Source organism: Neofelis nebulosa, chromosome 10, assembly GCF_028018385.1.
Source record: "Neofelis nebulosa isolate mNeoNeb1 chromosome 10, mNeoNeb1.pri, whole genome shotgun sequence".
NCBI lineage: Eukaryota > Metazoa > Chordata > Mammalia > Carnivora > Felidae > Neofelis > Neofelis nebulosa.
Genome location: NC_080791.1, coordinates 62,678,589 through 62,697,979, shown reverse-complemented (window position 1 = coordinate 62,697,979; position 19,391 = coordinate 62,678,589). Strand labels below are relative to the sequence as shown.

General features: G+C 37.0%; 1 protein-coding gene across 1 annotated transcript; it reads right to left on the bottom strand.

The window, feature by feature from the left end:
• Positions 1 to 3,123: 3,123 nt before the first annotated feature.
• On the bottom strand, positions 3,124 to 4,065 carry LOC131488701 (olfactory receptor 52E5). Its single transcript, XM_058690563.1, has one exon. It carries the CDS (start codon positions 4,063 to 4,065, stop codon positions 3,124 to 3,126), a length of 942 nt encoding a protein of 313 aa, XP_058546546.1.
• Positions 4,066 to 19,391: the final 15,326 nt, after the last annotated feature.

The window sequence follows — 19,391 nt, the reverse complement described above, 5'->3', positions numbered from 1 at the left end:
AGTGTCTGACTCTTGATTTTGGCTCAGGTCATGATCTCATGGTTCATGGGATGGAGCCTTGCATCCAGCTCTGTGCTGACAGTGTGGAATCTGCTTGGGATTCTTTCTCTCCCTCTCTCTGTCTCTGCCCCATCCCCTGCCCTCTCTGTCTCTCTGTTTCTCTCTCTCAAAATAAATAAATAAACTTAATAAATTGTTAAAACAACACAAAACATGTTTCTTTAATTTCCTAGTTGAGTTTCATTGTATCAAGTTGATATATAAGCAATGTTTTAGTAAATAATTTCAAAAAGCTTATTAGAGAAACCTATACTAGTTTCTGATTTTAATAGGAATTATATACTTAAAGAGGAAGAATTTTTCTTCCACATTAATAGACTGCCTTTTTACTTTTGTTATTCCCCTTTTTAAAAAGAGTTAATATTTTTAACTTTTTGACTAGCCTCAAAATTTATGGAGTTTACTATATAATATTTATGCATTAATTTATCAATATAGTGGATTTAATTTGTATATTTTCTAATATTGAACCATTGTTCTTGTCTATAATTGTTCCATATGGGTAGTTGATGATACAGGTTTAGAACCTAGAGAGATTACACATAGTAGATACATGAAATTACTGACAAAATTTATCATTTTGAAGTCTTAATTTTCACTTACACAAACTGATATTAATACTAGTGTCTGTCTTTTAGGATTATTAAAAATGAATGAGGTAATGAAAATAAAACACTTGACACTCAGTATGTATGTACTCTTCTAATAATATCCATTATTTCATTTTAAGAATATGTAACCAAATTTATTTTTCAAGTTTATTTACACTTTTTTTTTACCTGCATTTGTATGTGTGGTTGATCTGTAGTTTTCTTTATTCTGAATTTTTTCTTCTATATTTTCTTTCTTCTCTATTTTCTGACTTTACCATCATGATAATGTTAACTTTCTAAAATGATCTTGAAAGCTTTGCAAATTTATTTAGTATTGCAAAGCAGTTAGTATAACATAAGAAATATGAAAAGCTATTGTGTTTTGGCATCTTACTTGGGAGAAAATCTGTGATGCCTTTTATGTCATTTTCACCACCATTTTGATCTGTCAATTTTCTAAATCTTATTTGTGTCAATTTCATGCTTTCTATTTAGAAAATGATCTCCTGATCACTTTTTCCATTTATTTATGTATTTGAGTATATTTGACACAAAATATCATCTTTTCCATTCTTTTCCTCTCTAAGTTACATTATCATCACCTTATCCCAGTTCTCTGCATATTTCTTGTTCCCCCTACCTTGAGTTTCAGCCAGAGTCTCATTTCCAAATAGAAGCCAGCTTCATATTTTTGGAGCTCCCAGAATACCCAAAGAAATCAATTGCCTTACCTAGCTCACATGCTCTAATAAGAATGACTTTATATTAAGTCAATAGCCACTGTATTACAGTTTGTCCTAAAGCTTACCCTAATAAGAACTGTGGGCAACAGGGTTTCCCTAAGGCCTCAAATTTAGATAGGGCCTTCTTCTTTTTTTTTCCAATTTACCAAAATGGCTTTATTTTATTTATTTTTTTCAAATTTTTATTTAAATTCTGTAGTTAACATATAGTGTAGCATTGGTTTCAGGAGTAGAATTTAGTGATTCATCACTTACATATAACACCCAGTGCTCATCACACCAAAGTGCCCTGCTTAATGCCCATCACTCATCTAACCCATCCCCCATCCACCTCTCCTCCATCAACCCTCAGTTTGTTCTCTATAGCTAAGAGTCTCTTATGGTTTGCCACCCTCTCTGTTTTTATCTTATTTTATTTTTCCTTCCCTTCCCATATGTTCATCTGTTTTTTTTTTCTTAAATTTCACATATGAGTGAAATCATATGGTATCTGTCTTTCTCTGACTGACTTATTTTGCTTAGCATAATACTCTCTAGCTCCATCCATGTTGTTGCAAATGGCAAAATTTCATTCATTTTGATGGTTGAGTAATATTCCATGGTATATATATACCATCTCTTCTTTATCCACTCATCAGTTGATGGACATTTGGGCTCTTTCCATAATTTGGTTATTGTTGATAATGCTGCTATAAACATCGGGGTACATGTGCCCCTTTAAATCAGTATTTTTGTATCCTTCGGGTAAATGCCTAGTAGTTCAATTGGCTGGGTTGTAGGATAGTGTTATTTTTAACTTTCTGAGGAACCTCCATACTGTTTCCCAGAGTGGCTGCACCAGTTTGCATTCTTAACAACAAGGTAAGAGAGTTCTAGATAGGGCCCTCATAATTCTTTGGGCTTTCTAGTCTCCTGACAGACAGACCCTCTGACCAAGGTAAGGGATGAGGGTCATTAAGAGCCCCAAGCACTGAGGTAACCCAGAATGGACCCCTCACCTCATACCAGTGACTATATACTAGAATTGGGTTTAGTAAGCTAAATCTACATATGCTAGAAGTAACAACCACACTACAAATACATTTTTTTACTATTTCCAAATCTTTTCATGTTTTACAAACTTCAAAGATTTTTTCAACATTTTTTTGAGTTCACAGTGCCAGATTAATATTGCTTTATAGCATTTTATTGGCATGTATACTGAAGTTCAAAGAGCTTTAAGTGAGATTCTCAGGTAAATCTTTCAGTCAAGGGCAGAGCCTGAATTTAAACCTGGCTCTTATGACTCTAAGTTAATTTATTTTGCAACTATATCCTACTTGATATTGATGAAATCCCACATCATTTTAAGACATGAGCTTCACCTTCTGACATGTGAATGAAGAGAAGTTCAATGTGGAAGGAAATTATTCAAGGCAGTTACTGGGGCCATACCTTTTTGCAAATCTTATTCTCTCTTTAGGAATTTTGTAATATCTGTGGGGTTTAAATGTGAGTGGTTTTGTTTTGTTTGTATTTTTCTTGTGGCAAAGTAAAGAGATAGTTTTAGAATCTCTGAGATATTCCTTCCAGTGGCTTTGCAAATTGGGAGGAATGGGGGAAATATATTGTGATTGTCCTGTGTGGGAGTGCTGGAGTTTTACAAAAATATTCCCAATGTTTACTTCTGCTTTGATCTTATTATTATTTCCCCAACCCGTCATAAAAAATCCTTATAGAGTTAAATGTCAATAGCCTTTAGGGTTAAGCATCCTTAGTACATGCTCTCTTATCTGTTTTGTCCTGACCCCATAGATAACAGGGTTAAGAGCGGGGGGACCAACCACGTACAGATTGGCCAGAAGAATGTGTATGTAATGAGGGATGTTGTGGCCAAAGCGATGTGTCATGAAGGAGAAGAGGGCTGGTAGGTAGAAAGCTACCATGACACAGACATGGGAGCCACATGTGCCAAGTGCCTTGAGCCTGGCATCCCAGGAAGGTAGATGGAAGACTGCTCGGAGGATTTGAACGTAGGAGAATCCAATCACAGAAAGGTCGATGTATCCCACTGAGAAAGCAATCAAGCCATAGACAACATTGATCCTAATATTGGCACAAGCCAAATTTGCCAAACCCATGTGTTCACAGTAGGTGTGAAGAATAACCCGGACACCACAGAAAGGCAATCTTAGGATGAGAAATATGAATGGAGTCACAAACACCAAAGTCCTGACTATGATGACTATGCTCAGAATAGCTATCACCTTATTGGTGAGGATCATACTATATCTCAGGGGGTTACAGATGGCAATGTATCTATCTATGGCCATGACTGTCAGCACCACAGACTCCAGGCCAGTACATATATGGATAGTATACATCTGTGTGATGCAAGCACCAAACCCAATCTCCCTGAGATTGAACCAGAAAATTCCTAGCATCTTGGGGATGGTGGCTGTAGACAGGCCAAGATCAGTGCAGGCCAACATGGCCAGGAAGTAAAACATGGGTTGGTGGAGGCTGTGTTCAGTCTGGATCACAAACAGGATAGTAATGTTCCCTAGGAGGGCTGTCAGATACACTGCAAAGAAGGGGAAGCCAATCCAGATGTGCACATCTTCTAGTCCTGGAATCCCCACCAGAAGGAAGGAAGAGGGGTGAAACTGTGTATTGTTGGAATGCAGCATATTGGTGGGAGTTGGTTATAGACTCATTTCTTGCAGGAGTTTTCTCGCTTCCAGGGAGACACCCTAACCTCTTTCATAGCATGTTGCCTACTTTCTGGAGAAACAGAAAATCCATTCTTTAATTCCATAATACAGCAGAGGAGGCCTAAAGAGGCAATGTGAGGCACAGTTAAAAAGGCACTCTTACTTCAAAGTATTTGCCTCATCTACATAGAAAACCATGTAAAAAATTTCCAAATACAGCAGTCCTGCATGTTTCTTCCCTTCCATGTGTAAGGAAGAATCTGCATATGCAAATATTTATTATCAGTTTTGTCTGTTAATCATAAACAAGGATGTAAAGCATAAACAAGATGTTGTGTGTGTGTGTGTGTGTGTGTGAGTGTGTATATGTGTAGTATCACAGGACTGGGAATGAGATGGATGGTTCAGGGGAATGATACTTGCAAAATAGAGGGACTGTATAGCTGGTGCTTAGATCTGAGCTAAGGAATGGATTAAGAAATTTAGACACATTGGGAGACTATTATGTGATTCAAGCAAAGTAATACCCTCCTAGAACTACAAAGTCTTATCATTCAATAGGTTAAATCACATTCTCATTCCTAAACAGTTTAACACTGGTTGTTCCCAGATATTTTGAAGAGCCTTTTGTGATTTTTGATCTTCTTTTCTGCCTTCTTCATGATGCATTGTATTAATGGATAATCCTTCATGCTGCCTGGATAGTGACAATATGTCTATCTTTTTTTACAGTTAGAGCAGTACCAAGGCCAGATACTTGCCTGCATTTGGGAACAGGTTAAGTTATATTAGTGCTTTAGCTAGTTTCCCTTATATAGTGATGAAAGCTAATGTATTGAAGCTGGCATCAGGCTTATTTACTCTAACAGTGGACTCTATCTGGTGTGCCTTGTGGTTGAGTCTGTGTTGTAACTGGCCCTGTGCCATGGATGTAACCTGTAACATGGTGGAGCTGTGGGATTCTTGGATGTGCCCAACCATTAGAAACTGTTCTGTTACAGGGTGTGTTCTGTGGGGTGCTCTGGGGCATGGGTGAAATACCTACAGTGACTGGGCTTGTTGAGTGTGGGCACTGCTACATCTAAGGCAGTGCCATATGTTTTGCCTTGATGTTCCTTTGAGAGTGCAATGAGTTCTGATATGGTGGTACCAATTTTACAGAAATTCCCATGACGTGGCTTTAATAGAGGCCTCAAAAACTTCTTTGAAGGTACAATGATATCTCATTTAGATTGGGATTTGTTCATACTGTGTCTAATTTTTAAAAATAATGTACTATGGAGTTGCTTTCAAAGATGTGCTATAATCCTACTGGAGGAGGGAAAATACGTTATGAGGTGTTCACTCTCTGGATTGTGTTGGTCCAGTCTTTTCCTACTTTTTTAAAAAATGTTTTTATTTTATTTTTGAGAGAGGGAGAGACACACACACACATGAGTCGGGGAGGGGCAGAGAGAGAGGGAGACAGAATCTGAAGCAGGTTCCAGACTCTCAGCTGTCAGCACAGAGCCCAACACAGGGCTCAAACTCATGAACTGCCAGATCATGACCTGAGCCGAAGTTGGACGATTAACCAACTGAGCCACCTAGGTGCCCCCAGTTTTTTCCTTCTAATTGGGTCTGATCCCATGAAAATCAATATCCACACCTTCCACCCCCCCATTACATTTAACTAGATTCACCTTTCTATGCACCCTTTAATATGTCAGAGAATTCTTTTCATTTTCCTTTCTAATAAGAAGAAAAATAACTCAGGTTGTGTTATGATGAAAAAAGTCTAGCTCTACATTATGCACCAAGTACTTGCTCAGTACTTTGCAAGTATTATTATGCATAAAGGTTAAAACAGGTCTGAGATCAGTACCACTATTGTCCCCATTTAAAGAGAGGGTAAATGGAGCTCAGGCAAAAGGATTAAAAACTATATCCAAATTAATAATTGCTTCTATTAATCATCAAATTGTAAAAATTGGAAATTGAGAGTGACAACACGGATCATGTGGGCTGGTCTGAGAATTCAAAGTTGTAGACACGTGATGCTGCTACTCTGCCCTGCATAGAGATTCTATGTAAATGTCAGCACTGAGGAGAAGAAGGAGAAATATTTCCTGAGACCACCTCTTTCCATTCCACTTGCCACTTCCTGCCATGAATTCCCTATTATTTCTCATGCAATGTACTTATTTCTATTAATGTGTAGTATCTTTTCAGTAACAAATAGTTGAAAACTATGAATAATTTATTCATCCTAATTATTTCTTCTAATTAATTATTAAGCACTGTTGGCTCTGTTTTTGAAATTTATACTATTTATGTTTTTATCTTCATTTTTTTCCTATTTTTCTATTTTTATTTTCGCCAATATACCTTGGCTGACCAACATTGTGAAACTGATCTATTACCAAATTGTCTTACTTGGTTTTTCAGCTTTTGTGTTTCCTCCCATCTACTGCTTCTAGAGGGACCGATGATAAATACCAATATGATAATCACACCCCTACTTGTGGGATATAATTATTACTAGTTTAAAATACTTAATTCCTGGGGCTCCTGGGTGGCTTGGTCGGTTGGGCGTCTGTCTCACTTCGGCTCAGGTCATAATCTTGCCATTCAGAGTTTGAGCACTGCGTCAGGCTCTGTGCTGACAGCTCAGAGCCTGAAACCTGCTTTGGATTCTGTGTCTCCCTATCTCTCTGCCACTCTGCTAGTTGTGCTCTGTCTCTCTCTGTCTCTCTCTGTCTCTCAAAAATAAATAAACATTAAAAAAACATTTAAAATACTTAATTCGTCCATGGCCATTTTGAAAGATAAAAGAAAAATAGAGGTTATAATAAATCACAATAGTATTAACTAGGAAACTATAGACAACATTTCATTGGCACAAAACTTAAACTTCAGGGCTAAATGATTTAATCTGTCAGTGAAATAGGACAGAATATGGAATACCTAAATGTGGTGGAAATAAGAATTCAATGGGAAAGAATTAGCAAAAGGAACAAAGTTTGTGTTCAAGTTTATTTTATATATTCACCGGTTCCTGTGACTATAAACACAGGTTCTTCTGTGATATGCAGCTTCCAACTTGATGGCTGTTATTTCTAACCTTAAGATCATGTGTTTGTTACAGGAATTACTTTTTCTAAAATGTTAGCTCTGAAGAGTTATATTGTTCACTTGAAGTTTTAAACTTCTTGTATGTATTCACTAACATTGTCACAATTAACCAATTGTCTCACAATGACTTAAATGCTCTTGTCATAATTAAGCTGAACAACTGAAAAATTGTGTAGATTCTCCTGTGAGTGAAAAAAATCATTTCCAGACTCAAAGTGTAAGTTAGCTTCTCCTTTTTAGTGAATGTGCCAATAAAAGAAAAATTTTATTTTTATCAGATTCATTATCATAAGCAAATGAAATCTCCATTCTCTGAGCTATGAGCCAAATCTGGCCCACCATCTGCATTTGTAAATAGAGATATTTTGGAACACAAACATTCTTGTTAATTTGTATGTTTTCTATGGCTGTTTCCACCTTACAGTGGCAGAGTTGAGCAGTTATGCTCAAGAACTGGCCAGCAAAGCTGAAAATATGTATTCTTTCTCCCTTTATAGAGAAAGTTTGCCAACTCTGGCATACAGGAATAAAACCAGCAATAGTGCCTTATGTGAAAAAAAGTCAATACTTTATAAAATGGCACCAAAGACTCTTAAACACTAATTATGACCCACCTATATAGTCTTACCTCTACACTTCGGTTAAATTGAACTTCATACTTTCTGAATACTTTCTTCTTCATGTCTTCTTATTTCTTCCAATGAGGAAATCTTCTCTACAAGCTCCAATCAACAAAATAGTTCTTGACCCAGATTTAATGATATACCATTCACAGTGCCTTCCCTAATTGACTTATTTCAGGATTACTTATGCTTTTTGTTATTTTTTTTTCCAGAAGTCTATTTCTCTGTTATGTTAGTTATCACTGGTCCTCAAAATGTGTCCCTAGTCCAGGAGTATCAGCATCATGTGGTAATTTTTTTATAAATGAAAATTCTTAGACAATATTCCAAATCCACTAAACCGGTAACTTGGGGGTGAGGTCCAATAATCTGCTAATAAACCCAGCAGGTGATTCTGATGCTCATTCCAGCTTGAGAAACTGGTAGACATCTAACACTGGGGTATAATTTCCTTGGCATCCAAGCCAGTGTCAGATTTATCTCCATGATATCAGGATACTTTATACAGTGACAGGCTGTGGTCATTAATTAGTGGCAAGCAATAATTAACAAATGAAAAGAGAGTAGAAATAACAATCTTTCCTGTTATATACAGTGTCTTAGATTAAATTCCATAGGAACACAACTGGGATATAGAATGGTGTGCAGAAGGAAATTTGAGTTTTCTGGGGAAACATACTGGTGAAAAAGTCAATAAGGTAGGATCTGTTCAAAGGAGAAACCGACCTTTTGTGAGGTTGCATCTGACACCTCCCATGATAAAATGGGAAGCTTTGGAGCTGGAATAGCCCTTCTAAATTATCCCACAATGAGGCAAGGAAGCCAGTTATTTGTATTCCCATAGTATCTAGTCATTGACCATGGGCCACCCTGTGTGATGGGGCACAACTTTGGATGAGGTAGTTCCTTCCAGGGCGGAGTGCAGATGTGAGCTCTCAGAATCTGATATCCCCAGCAGCCGAGGGATAGATGGGTAGGTCCTAAAAAACAGATTTGGGAGAGATACCATAGTACATGCTACATATGGCATTGTGTCTCTGTTCTCCCTTGGCCTTATCTTATCCTTTAGTCTTGGGAAACAGTCTTTCCTTACTTATTTTTCTTCATTTAAACCTCACATCTCACTCTGTCTTCTTTCTCTACTTGCAAATATTCTCTGTAACTCTATGGTTGGGGCAAAACATTAATTTGCTACGCTCTGTGGCTTTGAATAAAATTCATGTTTATTCCTAGTTCAATAAAACAACCTTTCTGAGATGCATCAGACATAATCCCCACTTCCAATGCAGGCACATGCACACACACACACACACACACACACACACACTTTAGTGTACTACAGAAAAGCTTATAGATCTCAGTTCACTCTAAGTAACTGTCACTTGAGAATACATGCTCTGATTTTGTTTTTTTTCTGGGCTTGAGACTGAATCTCACACAGTCATTATAACTCCAGCTTTCCTATTACCTGGAGACTAGAAATAACTAAAGATAACTGGCTGTGGCATGCCTACAACCAGGGAACGGTAAATTCGTCATCTATTAAAGTCCTCATCTCCATGAAATCTTCTTCAAGAAATCTCTCTTGGCTTTTAAAACACTTCTTTGTGTTTTTCATCTAACTCTCAGAATACTTTTTGAAATGTGCTTACTCTTGTCTTCCTTTATCTTTCTTTTAAGTAGTGTTCTGTCCTTGTCTGCAGTCTCTACTCACCCAGGTGCCTCCTAAGAATGATTCCATTCACTTTCCTAACTGTAAGCACTACATTTTTTCTCTGGTGCTTCTCAAAATACGTTTCTAGAATATTTCTTTCACAGTTCACTATACATCTCCAAATACTTTTACAGAATGTCTGCCTCGATTATAACTAAGGCACATCTTATCCACCAAGTTCTGTAGTAGGTTGGTCATCTTTACTCTGAAACCATTTCTCCATTTTCCTCAATTTTAGTTGATGGTGTTATATACACAGTATCCCAGGCAAGAAACCTTGGAGACATCATCTATACTTTTCTCTTCTCTATATTCCTTCATGCTTCACATCCAAACAGGCATTAAATCCTGGAAATTCTCCATTTAAACACAGTTAACTGTAATTTGGCAACCACTAGGTGCCTAGTCCTAGTGTTTAAAGTACTGTGTGGGCAAATTCAATCAAATCCAGGCCCTCTTCTCAGGATCATTTAGTCTAGTGAGAGAGACCAACCTTAACCAAATACATTTAAATAGTGTAAAGTAACAACTGGGCTACAAAGAAGAGTCACTGTATACTAAAGCTCATTTAACCTGACCAGAGTTCATGGGGAATGCTTTCCTGAAGAAGTGTTAACTAAATTGATAGCTGAAAGATAAGAGTCCAGTAACAGTAAGTGAAGAGAGGAATGAGTGGAGAAGAATGCTTCTAGTTAATGGGAACAGGAAATGCAAAAACTGAGGGATGGGATTGTGTAGGTACTTATGGTTAATTTTAAGGAATTTTCTCTTCATACTAGAAACGATGAGAAGACACTGTAAGATTATAAGGTACAGTGTAACATGATGCAATTTACATTTCAAAAAAATCACTCTGGTTCACTGTCAAAATGTATTCAGGGCAAGAAGTGCATTTGTAATCAGATCAGTTAGAAACTTATCACAAACATCCAGGTTGGAGATGATGTTATCCTGTACCATGCTATTAGTGATGGAGAAGGATTGCAGTAGGCCAACTTTATAACAATTTAATAGGGTTAGTCTTCAGAAATAGCTGTCAAATTTAACTTTTCTTCCTGTTTACAATAATTGAGTAAATTAAGACTTCCATAATATTTTATCTTAACTTTTTCTATAATTTATCCCTCTTCACCAATGGCCCTCAATGTTTTTTTCTTTTGAAAAACATATATCTAATCGATATAATCCTGTTAATAAAATGTGATTGAGAAGCAGTGATTCACATCCTAAGAGAAAGGAGCAAGGGACTCTGTGCAGAACCAGGGGAGAGGGATTGAGGGCTCATAAACAGTTTGAGATGTCCTCTGCTCACTTCTCATGGTGGAACTTAGGGTGAGCAGGGGAGTGGAGGTTATTTCACTTGGTTGGGTTTGTTATATTATTCTTGCAATAAAAGATTAAGCTCATGTATCAATGCTCTAAAATCTTATAGATTGTTACATGTTCTAATAACTTCTCCCAATAACTTTTTCACCTTCTGTACTTATTATCATCTGCAAACTTACCACTACTACCACCCTCTGCCTTAATCTATTATAGAAGTTCTCAGTTATGAATCTTTTAATTCATTTGATGAATATTTATAGAGTGCTTACTATTTGCCAAGTATTATTCCAAATGTAGGCATGCAGCAGGGATGCATTTGAAGTCTCCAATTTCATTGATCTTAAATTCGACTAATTCCAGTATTTTGCTTTCTACTGTCATAGTTATCCTTCCATTATTTACCAGTCTTTATAGGGAAACTTCCCAAAAGGTGCTTTGGTATTCTAAATATACTATAGGTTCACAATGTCCTCAGTCAATAAGCTTTTCATAACTGGCAAAAATTATTGTCTGTTTAGATCATTGCCTCTATTGTAACCATTATGATTACTTACATAGTCATCTTCCCCATTTACTGATTTTTTTCTGTGTAATAAGCACTTCCATGTATATTTCCTAAGTTTATATTCACATAACTCTCTGGAGCTCTCTCTTCTTCTCCTTTTCTGAACCTCTCTCTTTCCTTTCAGACATTCAAATTTCTGGTAAACTATTGGACTTCTACTAGACTGGCTTCCATTCTTTGCAGCAGAATTAAATAACCTCTGTAGCAGGTTCCCAGGCTTTCCATATTTCAACCTGTTACCCTTTCTTAGATATGCTGTAGCCTTCTCTCATTAGGATAGCTGTGCCCAGTGTAAGAGATTCGCTTCCAAGATGACAATATAGAAGGATGCAGGGAAGGAAAGATTTCATTTGGGCCAGCTAATGAGAGTTACCATTGATATTTTCCTTCATGTTTGAATATGACATTCTTTGTTATTTGTTTGTATATACATATAAGGATCCTGGGTTTGTTGATACCAGTTTATTATTTAGCACTGTGAGTGTTTTGCAGTGTCATTCTGTGGGAATGACTGATGTGTAGCTAAGAATCCGTGTTGTTCTCACCACAACTTCTCTCTCTTGCTGCACCACTTGGAGATGGCCCCAGCTACAAAGACTCTGGCTGAGCCAGCAGACCTCCCTCATCACACGAACACTTTTGTTACTGCCATTGTGAACCTTCTTCCAGCATATACAGGAGCTGACTCACCTACCTCTGCCCAGCATCTGAGAAGTCATTGCAGTCTGGATGTCACAGACTGCAAGCTGCGTGTGACTGAGTCTCAATAGCCAGGGCCAAGGAGTTATATAAGAGCCTAGTCCCCTGAGAAGGGCCTCTCACAATGGGCCATGTCCCTGGGCCTGGAGTATGGGATGGAAAATTTCCATATCCTTGAGGTAGAGCTCTATGTTTCCTGGTCAGAAATACCTTCTAGTTACAGATGATAAGCAATCTGCATCCTCCATCAAATACTGTTCTCAAACAGGTCCCGGCTCACTAGCCAGTCAGAGGCTTAATGCCTCCTACCTACATTTTAAATTTCACTGTGGTACTGAAATTATGTGGGAATACCTAGGAACACAAACATAGAACATGGGTGGCAATTACATGATTATTTCATTCCTTCTTTTTTTTTTTTTTTAATTTTAACCCTTAAGGTAAACATACCATATTTGATTTCAAAGTGTATTAGGCCACATGATTTTTTTTAAAATCAGCATTATTTTGCATAACTCTTGGTCTTGTTAAAAGCATAAAAGGAAATTTAAATCTCTTCTAAGGGAACCCTGAGAACAATAAGAGAGAGTATCAGCAAATCAAATTCAACAGTATATTAAAAGAATTATTCACCATGATCAAGTGGGATTTATTCCTGGGCTTCGGGGATGAGTCAACATTCACAAACCAATCAAAGTGATACACCACATTAATAAAAGAAAGGATAAGTACCATATGGTCTTGTAAATAGATGCGAAAAAAGCATTTGATGAAATATAGCATCCATTCTTGATAAAAACCCTCAACAAAGTAGGGGTAGATGGAACATACCTCAACATTGTAAAGGCCATATATGAAAGACTCACAGCTAATGCCATCCTCAATGAGGAAAAACTAAGAGCCTTTACTATATGGCCAGGAACAAGACAGGGATGTCCACTCTCACCATTACTATTTAGCATAGAAGTCTTAGCCTCAACAATCAGACAACAAAAAGAAATAAAAGGCATTCAGATGGCTAACAGACATATGAAAAGATGCTCAAAATCACTCATCATCAGGAAAATACAAATCAAAACCACAATGAGACACCACCTCACACCTGTCAGAATGGCTAACAGTAACAACTCAGGAAACAAGATGTTGGCAAGGATATGGAGAAAGGGGAACACTTTTGCACTGTTGGTGGGAATGCAAACTGGGGCAGCCACTCTGTAAAATAGTATGAAGTTTCCTCAGAAAGTTAAAAATAGAACTACCCTAGGACCCAGCAATTACACTACTAGGTATTTATCCAAAAGATATAAAAGTGCTGATTTGAAGGGGCACATGCACCCTGTTGTTTATAGCACCACTATCAACAGTAGCCAAATTATGGAAAGAGCCCAAATGTCTATCAACTGATAAATGGATAAAGAAGATGTGGTATATACACACACACACACACACATATCAATCACAGTATTCTATTCTGTATATACACACACAATGGAATATTACTCAGTGATCAAAAGAATGAAATCTTGCTATTTGCAACGATGTGAATGGAGCTAGATGTATTATGTGAAATAAGTCAGAAAAAGAAAAATACCTTATGATTTCACTCATATATGGAATTTAAGAAACAAAACAGATGAACATAGGGTAGGGGGGAAAAAGAGAGGGGAAACAAACCATGAGAGACTCTTAATGATGGAGGACAAACTGAGGGTTGATGGAGGGAGGTGGGTGGGGGTGTCTAGATGGGTGATGTGATGGGTATTTGGGAGGACACTTGTTATGATGAACACCGGGTGTTGTATGTAAATGATGAATCACTGAATTCTATTTCTGAAACCAGTAGTGCACTGTATATGCACTATATTTTAAATAAAAATTTGAAAAGAAGTAGAAAGAGACAATATCTGATAACACACATATAATCCTGAAAAACGAATATAGAGTAGTAATTGAAAGGGAAATATATATGAATGCAGGCTTTGAAGATTTTATTCAGAATTTTCCTCCAGCTTTTCATTTATGTGGGCCAATGTGCTGGATATCTTCTCTTTGCTGCTCCAGGAGCACTCCATATTCTGTATCCTAGAGTACTCACAAGTATGCACCGCATCCATATCCTCCCTTGTCCTTTGGCATCTGGTTGGGTTCAAAAAATAGAAAGTGCCATCAGAGGATAGGACAGAAGTAAAGTCAGGATATTCTGGTTTCAACCTGCTCTCTCCTTGCAGGTGACATGAAGGTCATCATGGGTTGGGTGAGTCCTTCAAAACAAATCTCAGCTCCTATCAGGCAGCCTTTTTCATAATGCTCTCTGAGTCTCTGAGTTCCAAGAACAACTTCTTGTCTTCAGGCCAAGAAGTTGTACATATCCTCACCTGCACTATCCTTATCATTCCTTGTGCCAATAGTTTGTTGTAATATAAGGGGCCCGGCTTGTGTTTGCCAACCGCTTTTTCCAAAACTCTGATTAATATAGCCAACAGGCAGCCCTATCTTTTCCTGAAGATTCCTCTATTTAAACTTAATTTTATTTTATATAATATACCATACGTAATATATGATATTTCATATTACATATGCTAAATATAATTTTACTGGTCTTATTTTACTTTTAACATAAGCAATTTTTCATTTGAACACCAATTTCTAAAAGACTTTTGAACTACACTGAAATATTTCTCAAAGTAGTTTATTTTGTAGTTCTTGGAAAAGACTAACACATTTCACAAAAGATTGAAAAAATGGTTTCTGCTAACATATGAACAACATTATTTGCCATGGGAAAAATGGAAATTGAAGCTATAATGATATACTGATTTTCGCTCACTAGAGTAGCTAAAATTCAAAAGACCAAAAAGACCAAATGGTGAGAATGTAGTGCTTAGAACCCTCATATTTGTTGGTACAGGTGTAAAAATCATGAAACCACTTGGGAAAACTGTTGGAAATTTTCTTAAAACTTGGCATGTGGAAAATGGAAGGGTCTGCAGGCATCTGGAATTTTTACAAGGTTTTTTTGTTTGTTTGTTTGATTGGTTGAGCTTTTTTGTGTTTTTTTGTGTTTTGTTTTAAAGCAGGATAATATCAAGGCTCTGACTAAATTATCATGATCTATGGATTGAAAAACCACTTAGTAGGTCAATTTTGAAACAGATTTGAGAAGATATTGTATCTGGTTTAAATTTCATGAACGTTTACTTCTTTATGTGAGATTGAGTTATGTCTGCTTCTAAGGTCTTGGTGGATAACAGTATTGAAGATAAACAGTACTGATATTCAATGAGCTAGACTGGCTTCTATATTCTGTAAACTACTGGGTGTTGCATAAAGGATTCCCAAGAAGAAGGAGTGACTGGGAGGGCAGAGGAGGTTTATAGAAAACAGCTTTGTCTTGAAACATTTAATCTGATAAAATATCATTAAACATGGAAGTTATTGTATTTTTTCATCATTTCCTCAATTATTTTTATTTTTTGTATATTTTTCTCTTCTTATGTCATATTTAATATTAAGCCTATGTGAAAATGCATTTAATAATCACAGACACTAGTAAATTTATGCCACATTTAACACAAACATAAGCATGTGTACATTCATACACATACATATAGTTTCATCCACAAACCAATAGTCAAACTGCATACAGATTATTCCCAAGACATTGGGATCATGCTCCAGGTCCAGCGCATTATTATTTTGACACCCATCACAAGAGTGCAAAAGGAAGTTAGAAATTGGGCAAACCAAGACTAGATATAAAAATGTGTGCAGGACTTGCCCTACACTGTGTGCAGTGCCTGGACAAATATTTTTGTAAGTCTCCTGAATATATTAACAATTTGACTATAAATTTATTATAAAATTCATGTACATATGTGATATATAATAATTTATTGATGAAGATTTAGGATAATGGGTAGAAAATATATATATTCTTGGTTGTTCAATCACTGCACATGGAGATCCTTTATAGTTTCCAGATAATTTCTTCTTTCTATTCCATTACATTAACTTTCTATTCATGTTTTTTAAACTGTCAAACAGACCAATTCTGACCATTTAATTTCTCCTGCCACAAAGGTAAGGTACTAACACTGTTATTACTTACAATGCCATGGCTCTTCAAAACAATATAGATTGTCTTGCTTCTGGCATTTCCAATTCTAATTATTTAATACTAATTGCACCATTACTTAAGATGCTGCATCACTCACTGTACTACTTATGAATAGCAGCTTCTAATGATCTCTCAAAGGTTTGTCTTGTCCTTCATTGGTGATGACCATAAATGTCAGGCTTAACCAGATCATTCAGGAAAATGTGCATGATAGTTTTTTTCTGTTCATGTTAAATTTATTTTTTTGAATTTTATAACATTAATTTAGAAAAACACATCTTTTAGCCACCTGAAATATTTAGTCCCTAATCACTATATATCTAGAAAGTGATCTTTTTCAGTTCTGATTGCATTGCTCCCTTTTACTCAGTGTCACCAGCTTGGAGTATAGGTGAGGCACGTGGGTAGAGTGAGAACCTTCCCATTCATACAAGGAATGCCCCTACCTCATCTGACATTACTTAACATTGGCTCAAGAAAGCATGTTATCATATCAATTGGAGATAAAATAGGACATAGATTGAAAGTAGCTAATGACATTGCAGAACAGTGTTCTCAAAAGACTCTGGAGTGGTAAATGCAACCATTTCTGGAGGAACACCTGGTGGGTAGTGTAGAGCCTATGGAAGGGTTGGGATAATCATTCTGGGTACCAATGCTATGGTAGAGGAGGCAGTGAGATAGAGGATATATGCTGCTCCCACTGCCACCCTTGGGTGTTGTAGCTAGGAGGCAGCACTAAGTTTGAACATAGATGGGTGGGAGTCAGTGAACAGCTCTAACACATAACTCAAGCCCAAGGTTCAGAAGAGGACCAATGGTTAAATCAGAGCCCTGAACTCCTCCTGTGTCTGCAGTAAGTGATGAGTGAGGATCACCTCCAATCAGCATGTCAGCACTATTGTGATGGCTCCATCTTCTGGAATTCCATGAAAGAGAAACTTCGCTGTCCAGAAAATCTTATCTGCTCACCAAGCCGCTCTACTGAACCCAGGTCCTAGCCATGAGATCTCAGGACAACCCCATAGATATGGGTCACAAAGCTTCTTCTGTCAAATGGCTGATTTTCCAAGCTGGTGGGTACAGGAAAAAGAGCCACAGAGTTCTCTAAAGAGGAGAATTGAGGACTGGGCTGATGTGCTCAGCCGGATCTAGGCTCAGGGCACCCTGTCAGACAGCAGTGCTGTCCCCAACCAGTCCCATGTACCAGAAACAAACTTAGAAAATTTTGAGGAAGCTATTCCAAAGCACAGAGGTACCCTGGGAAGGGAGCCTAGGACAGGGACTGAACCAGGTCTAAGCAGTTTGCTCATGGTCCATCTCAGGAGCAGCATTATAATGAATCCCATTCCACATTATGTACACTATTACTTTTACATTGAATTTTACCAATATCATATATAGATTTAACCAGCGGTCTGTATACATGCCATAGACTGCTTCATATCATTGACTGCAGAATAAACCCTGTCTTTAGTATGTTTATATGTGGTATAGATATGGATGACCAGGGAGTTGGCCAATCTTTACCACTCACCACTGATGGACCACACTGGTGAGGACTGTACCAGTTTCACTCTGTTACTCTTCTGCTTGTTCCTGTACTTAGGCTTTCTGTACTCTCCTTTCTGTCATCACCAACACCAATCCTAGGATACTCGCTCTCTCTCCCACTTTCCTAGATATCTCCATATGGGACCAATGGTTGAGCCTCATGTACATACATAAAATATTTTCAACCTAAATGTTTTACAAGAGCTAAGAGTTTGTAGATTTATATGATTTGTATGAGTGATTTATATGATTTATATGAGTTATCTACTCTTGTTATAATCAAAATGCTGCTAAATATGCATACATTTTATGCACACAAGTTCCTGCCTTTATTTGGACCTTGGTTTTCTTACTTGTAAATAAAGGAGAAATATAAAATAAATGGGAAAGATCAGGTGAATTTTATTGTCTTCCCAACTTCAAAATATTTTGTCCATTAGATTTTAGGACTAAGAGACAGAGGCTGAAAAAAACAAACAAGCAAACTTATTCATGCTCACAGGAGTAAGGGTATTTCACAAGGTGCTATAGGACCCAAGAATTTTGCTTTGCCAGTATCAAACTTCAGACCAAGAGCTGCTCAGATTCACCTAAATTGCCCAGATTTACAGAAATTGCAACAGGTATTGTTGCTTTGCTTGTACTCTTACCTATATCTATCCTCATTTTCTGATATTCCACTCTGGTGTGCTTTTGAGTATTTTGCTTACCATCATGCAAAACAAGAATGTGGTTCTGAAACAGAAGATATGATGAAGATTTCTGATTTTTTTTAAAAAGAGCCCTAGTCAGTCACAAATTAAAGTTCAGTGATCCTTTCATCTAGTTTATAGCAAACTACATTCTCCACCTATAACTGGAGTTTGGAAAATGGTACTACATACTGGAAATCTGCATTATTAATAAATTATACTGAGATCATTCTGAATTCGCTATCAAGACTGATTTTGTGCTTAAACCATAGGAGGATGCTGATTTCCTTTTCCAAATTTTCTGGAATCTTGTATATATGAAGGTAAATGGTGTAACAAAGAAGGAAAATTTTAGGTAGAATTCAGTTAGAACTAGACATAGAACACATACAATTATTCACATCTAAAATGACTTTGCTGTAAGTGAGGAAATAATGTCATATATCTTTAATATCTAAACTGTATTCTCCCATATTCTTCAATTCACAGATACTTGGTTTATTGGAGGAACAGTGAAGAAGAGATGGAGAGAGAGAGAGATAAAAAGAGAAGGAGAGAAGGGAGGAGGGAGGGGGGAGGAAAAAGAGGGAGAGAAGGAGGAAGAGAGGGAAATGGGAAGAATTAGATTAGAAAGAAGAAAGGGAACAAAAATGACAGTAAGAACAAGACAGGGGAACCATTAAAATGAAAATGAGTAATGACTCTAGAGAAGGAAGACAAAACTTGAGGATTAATATACAGAATATAAATCTGTGGAACAGATGCACTAATTTAGACACTGTCACCAAGCCATGGCTTATACCTTATTTTCCTCATCTACAAAGTGAGATTGTTGGATGAGTGTTCCTTCAGGGTCTGAACGTACCTAAAGAGAAGACACATGGAAAAATGGGGAGTG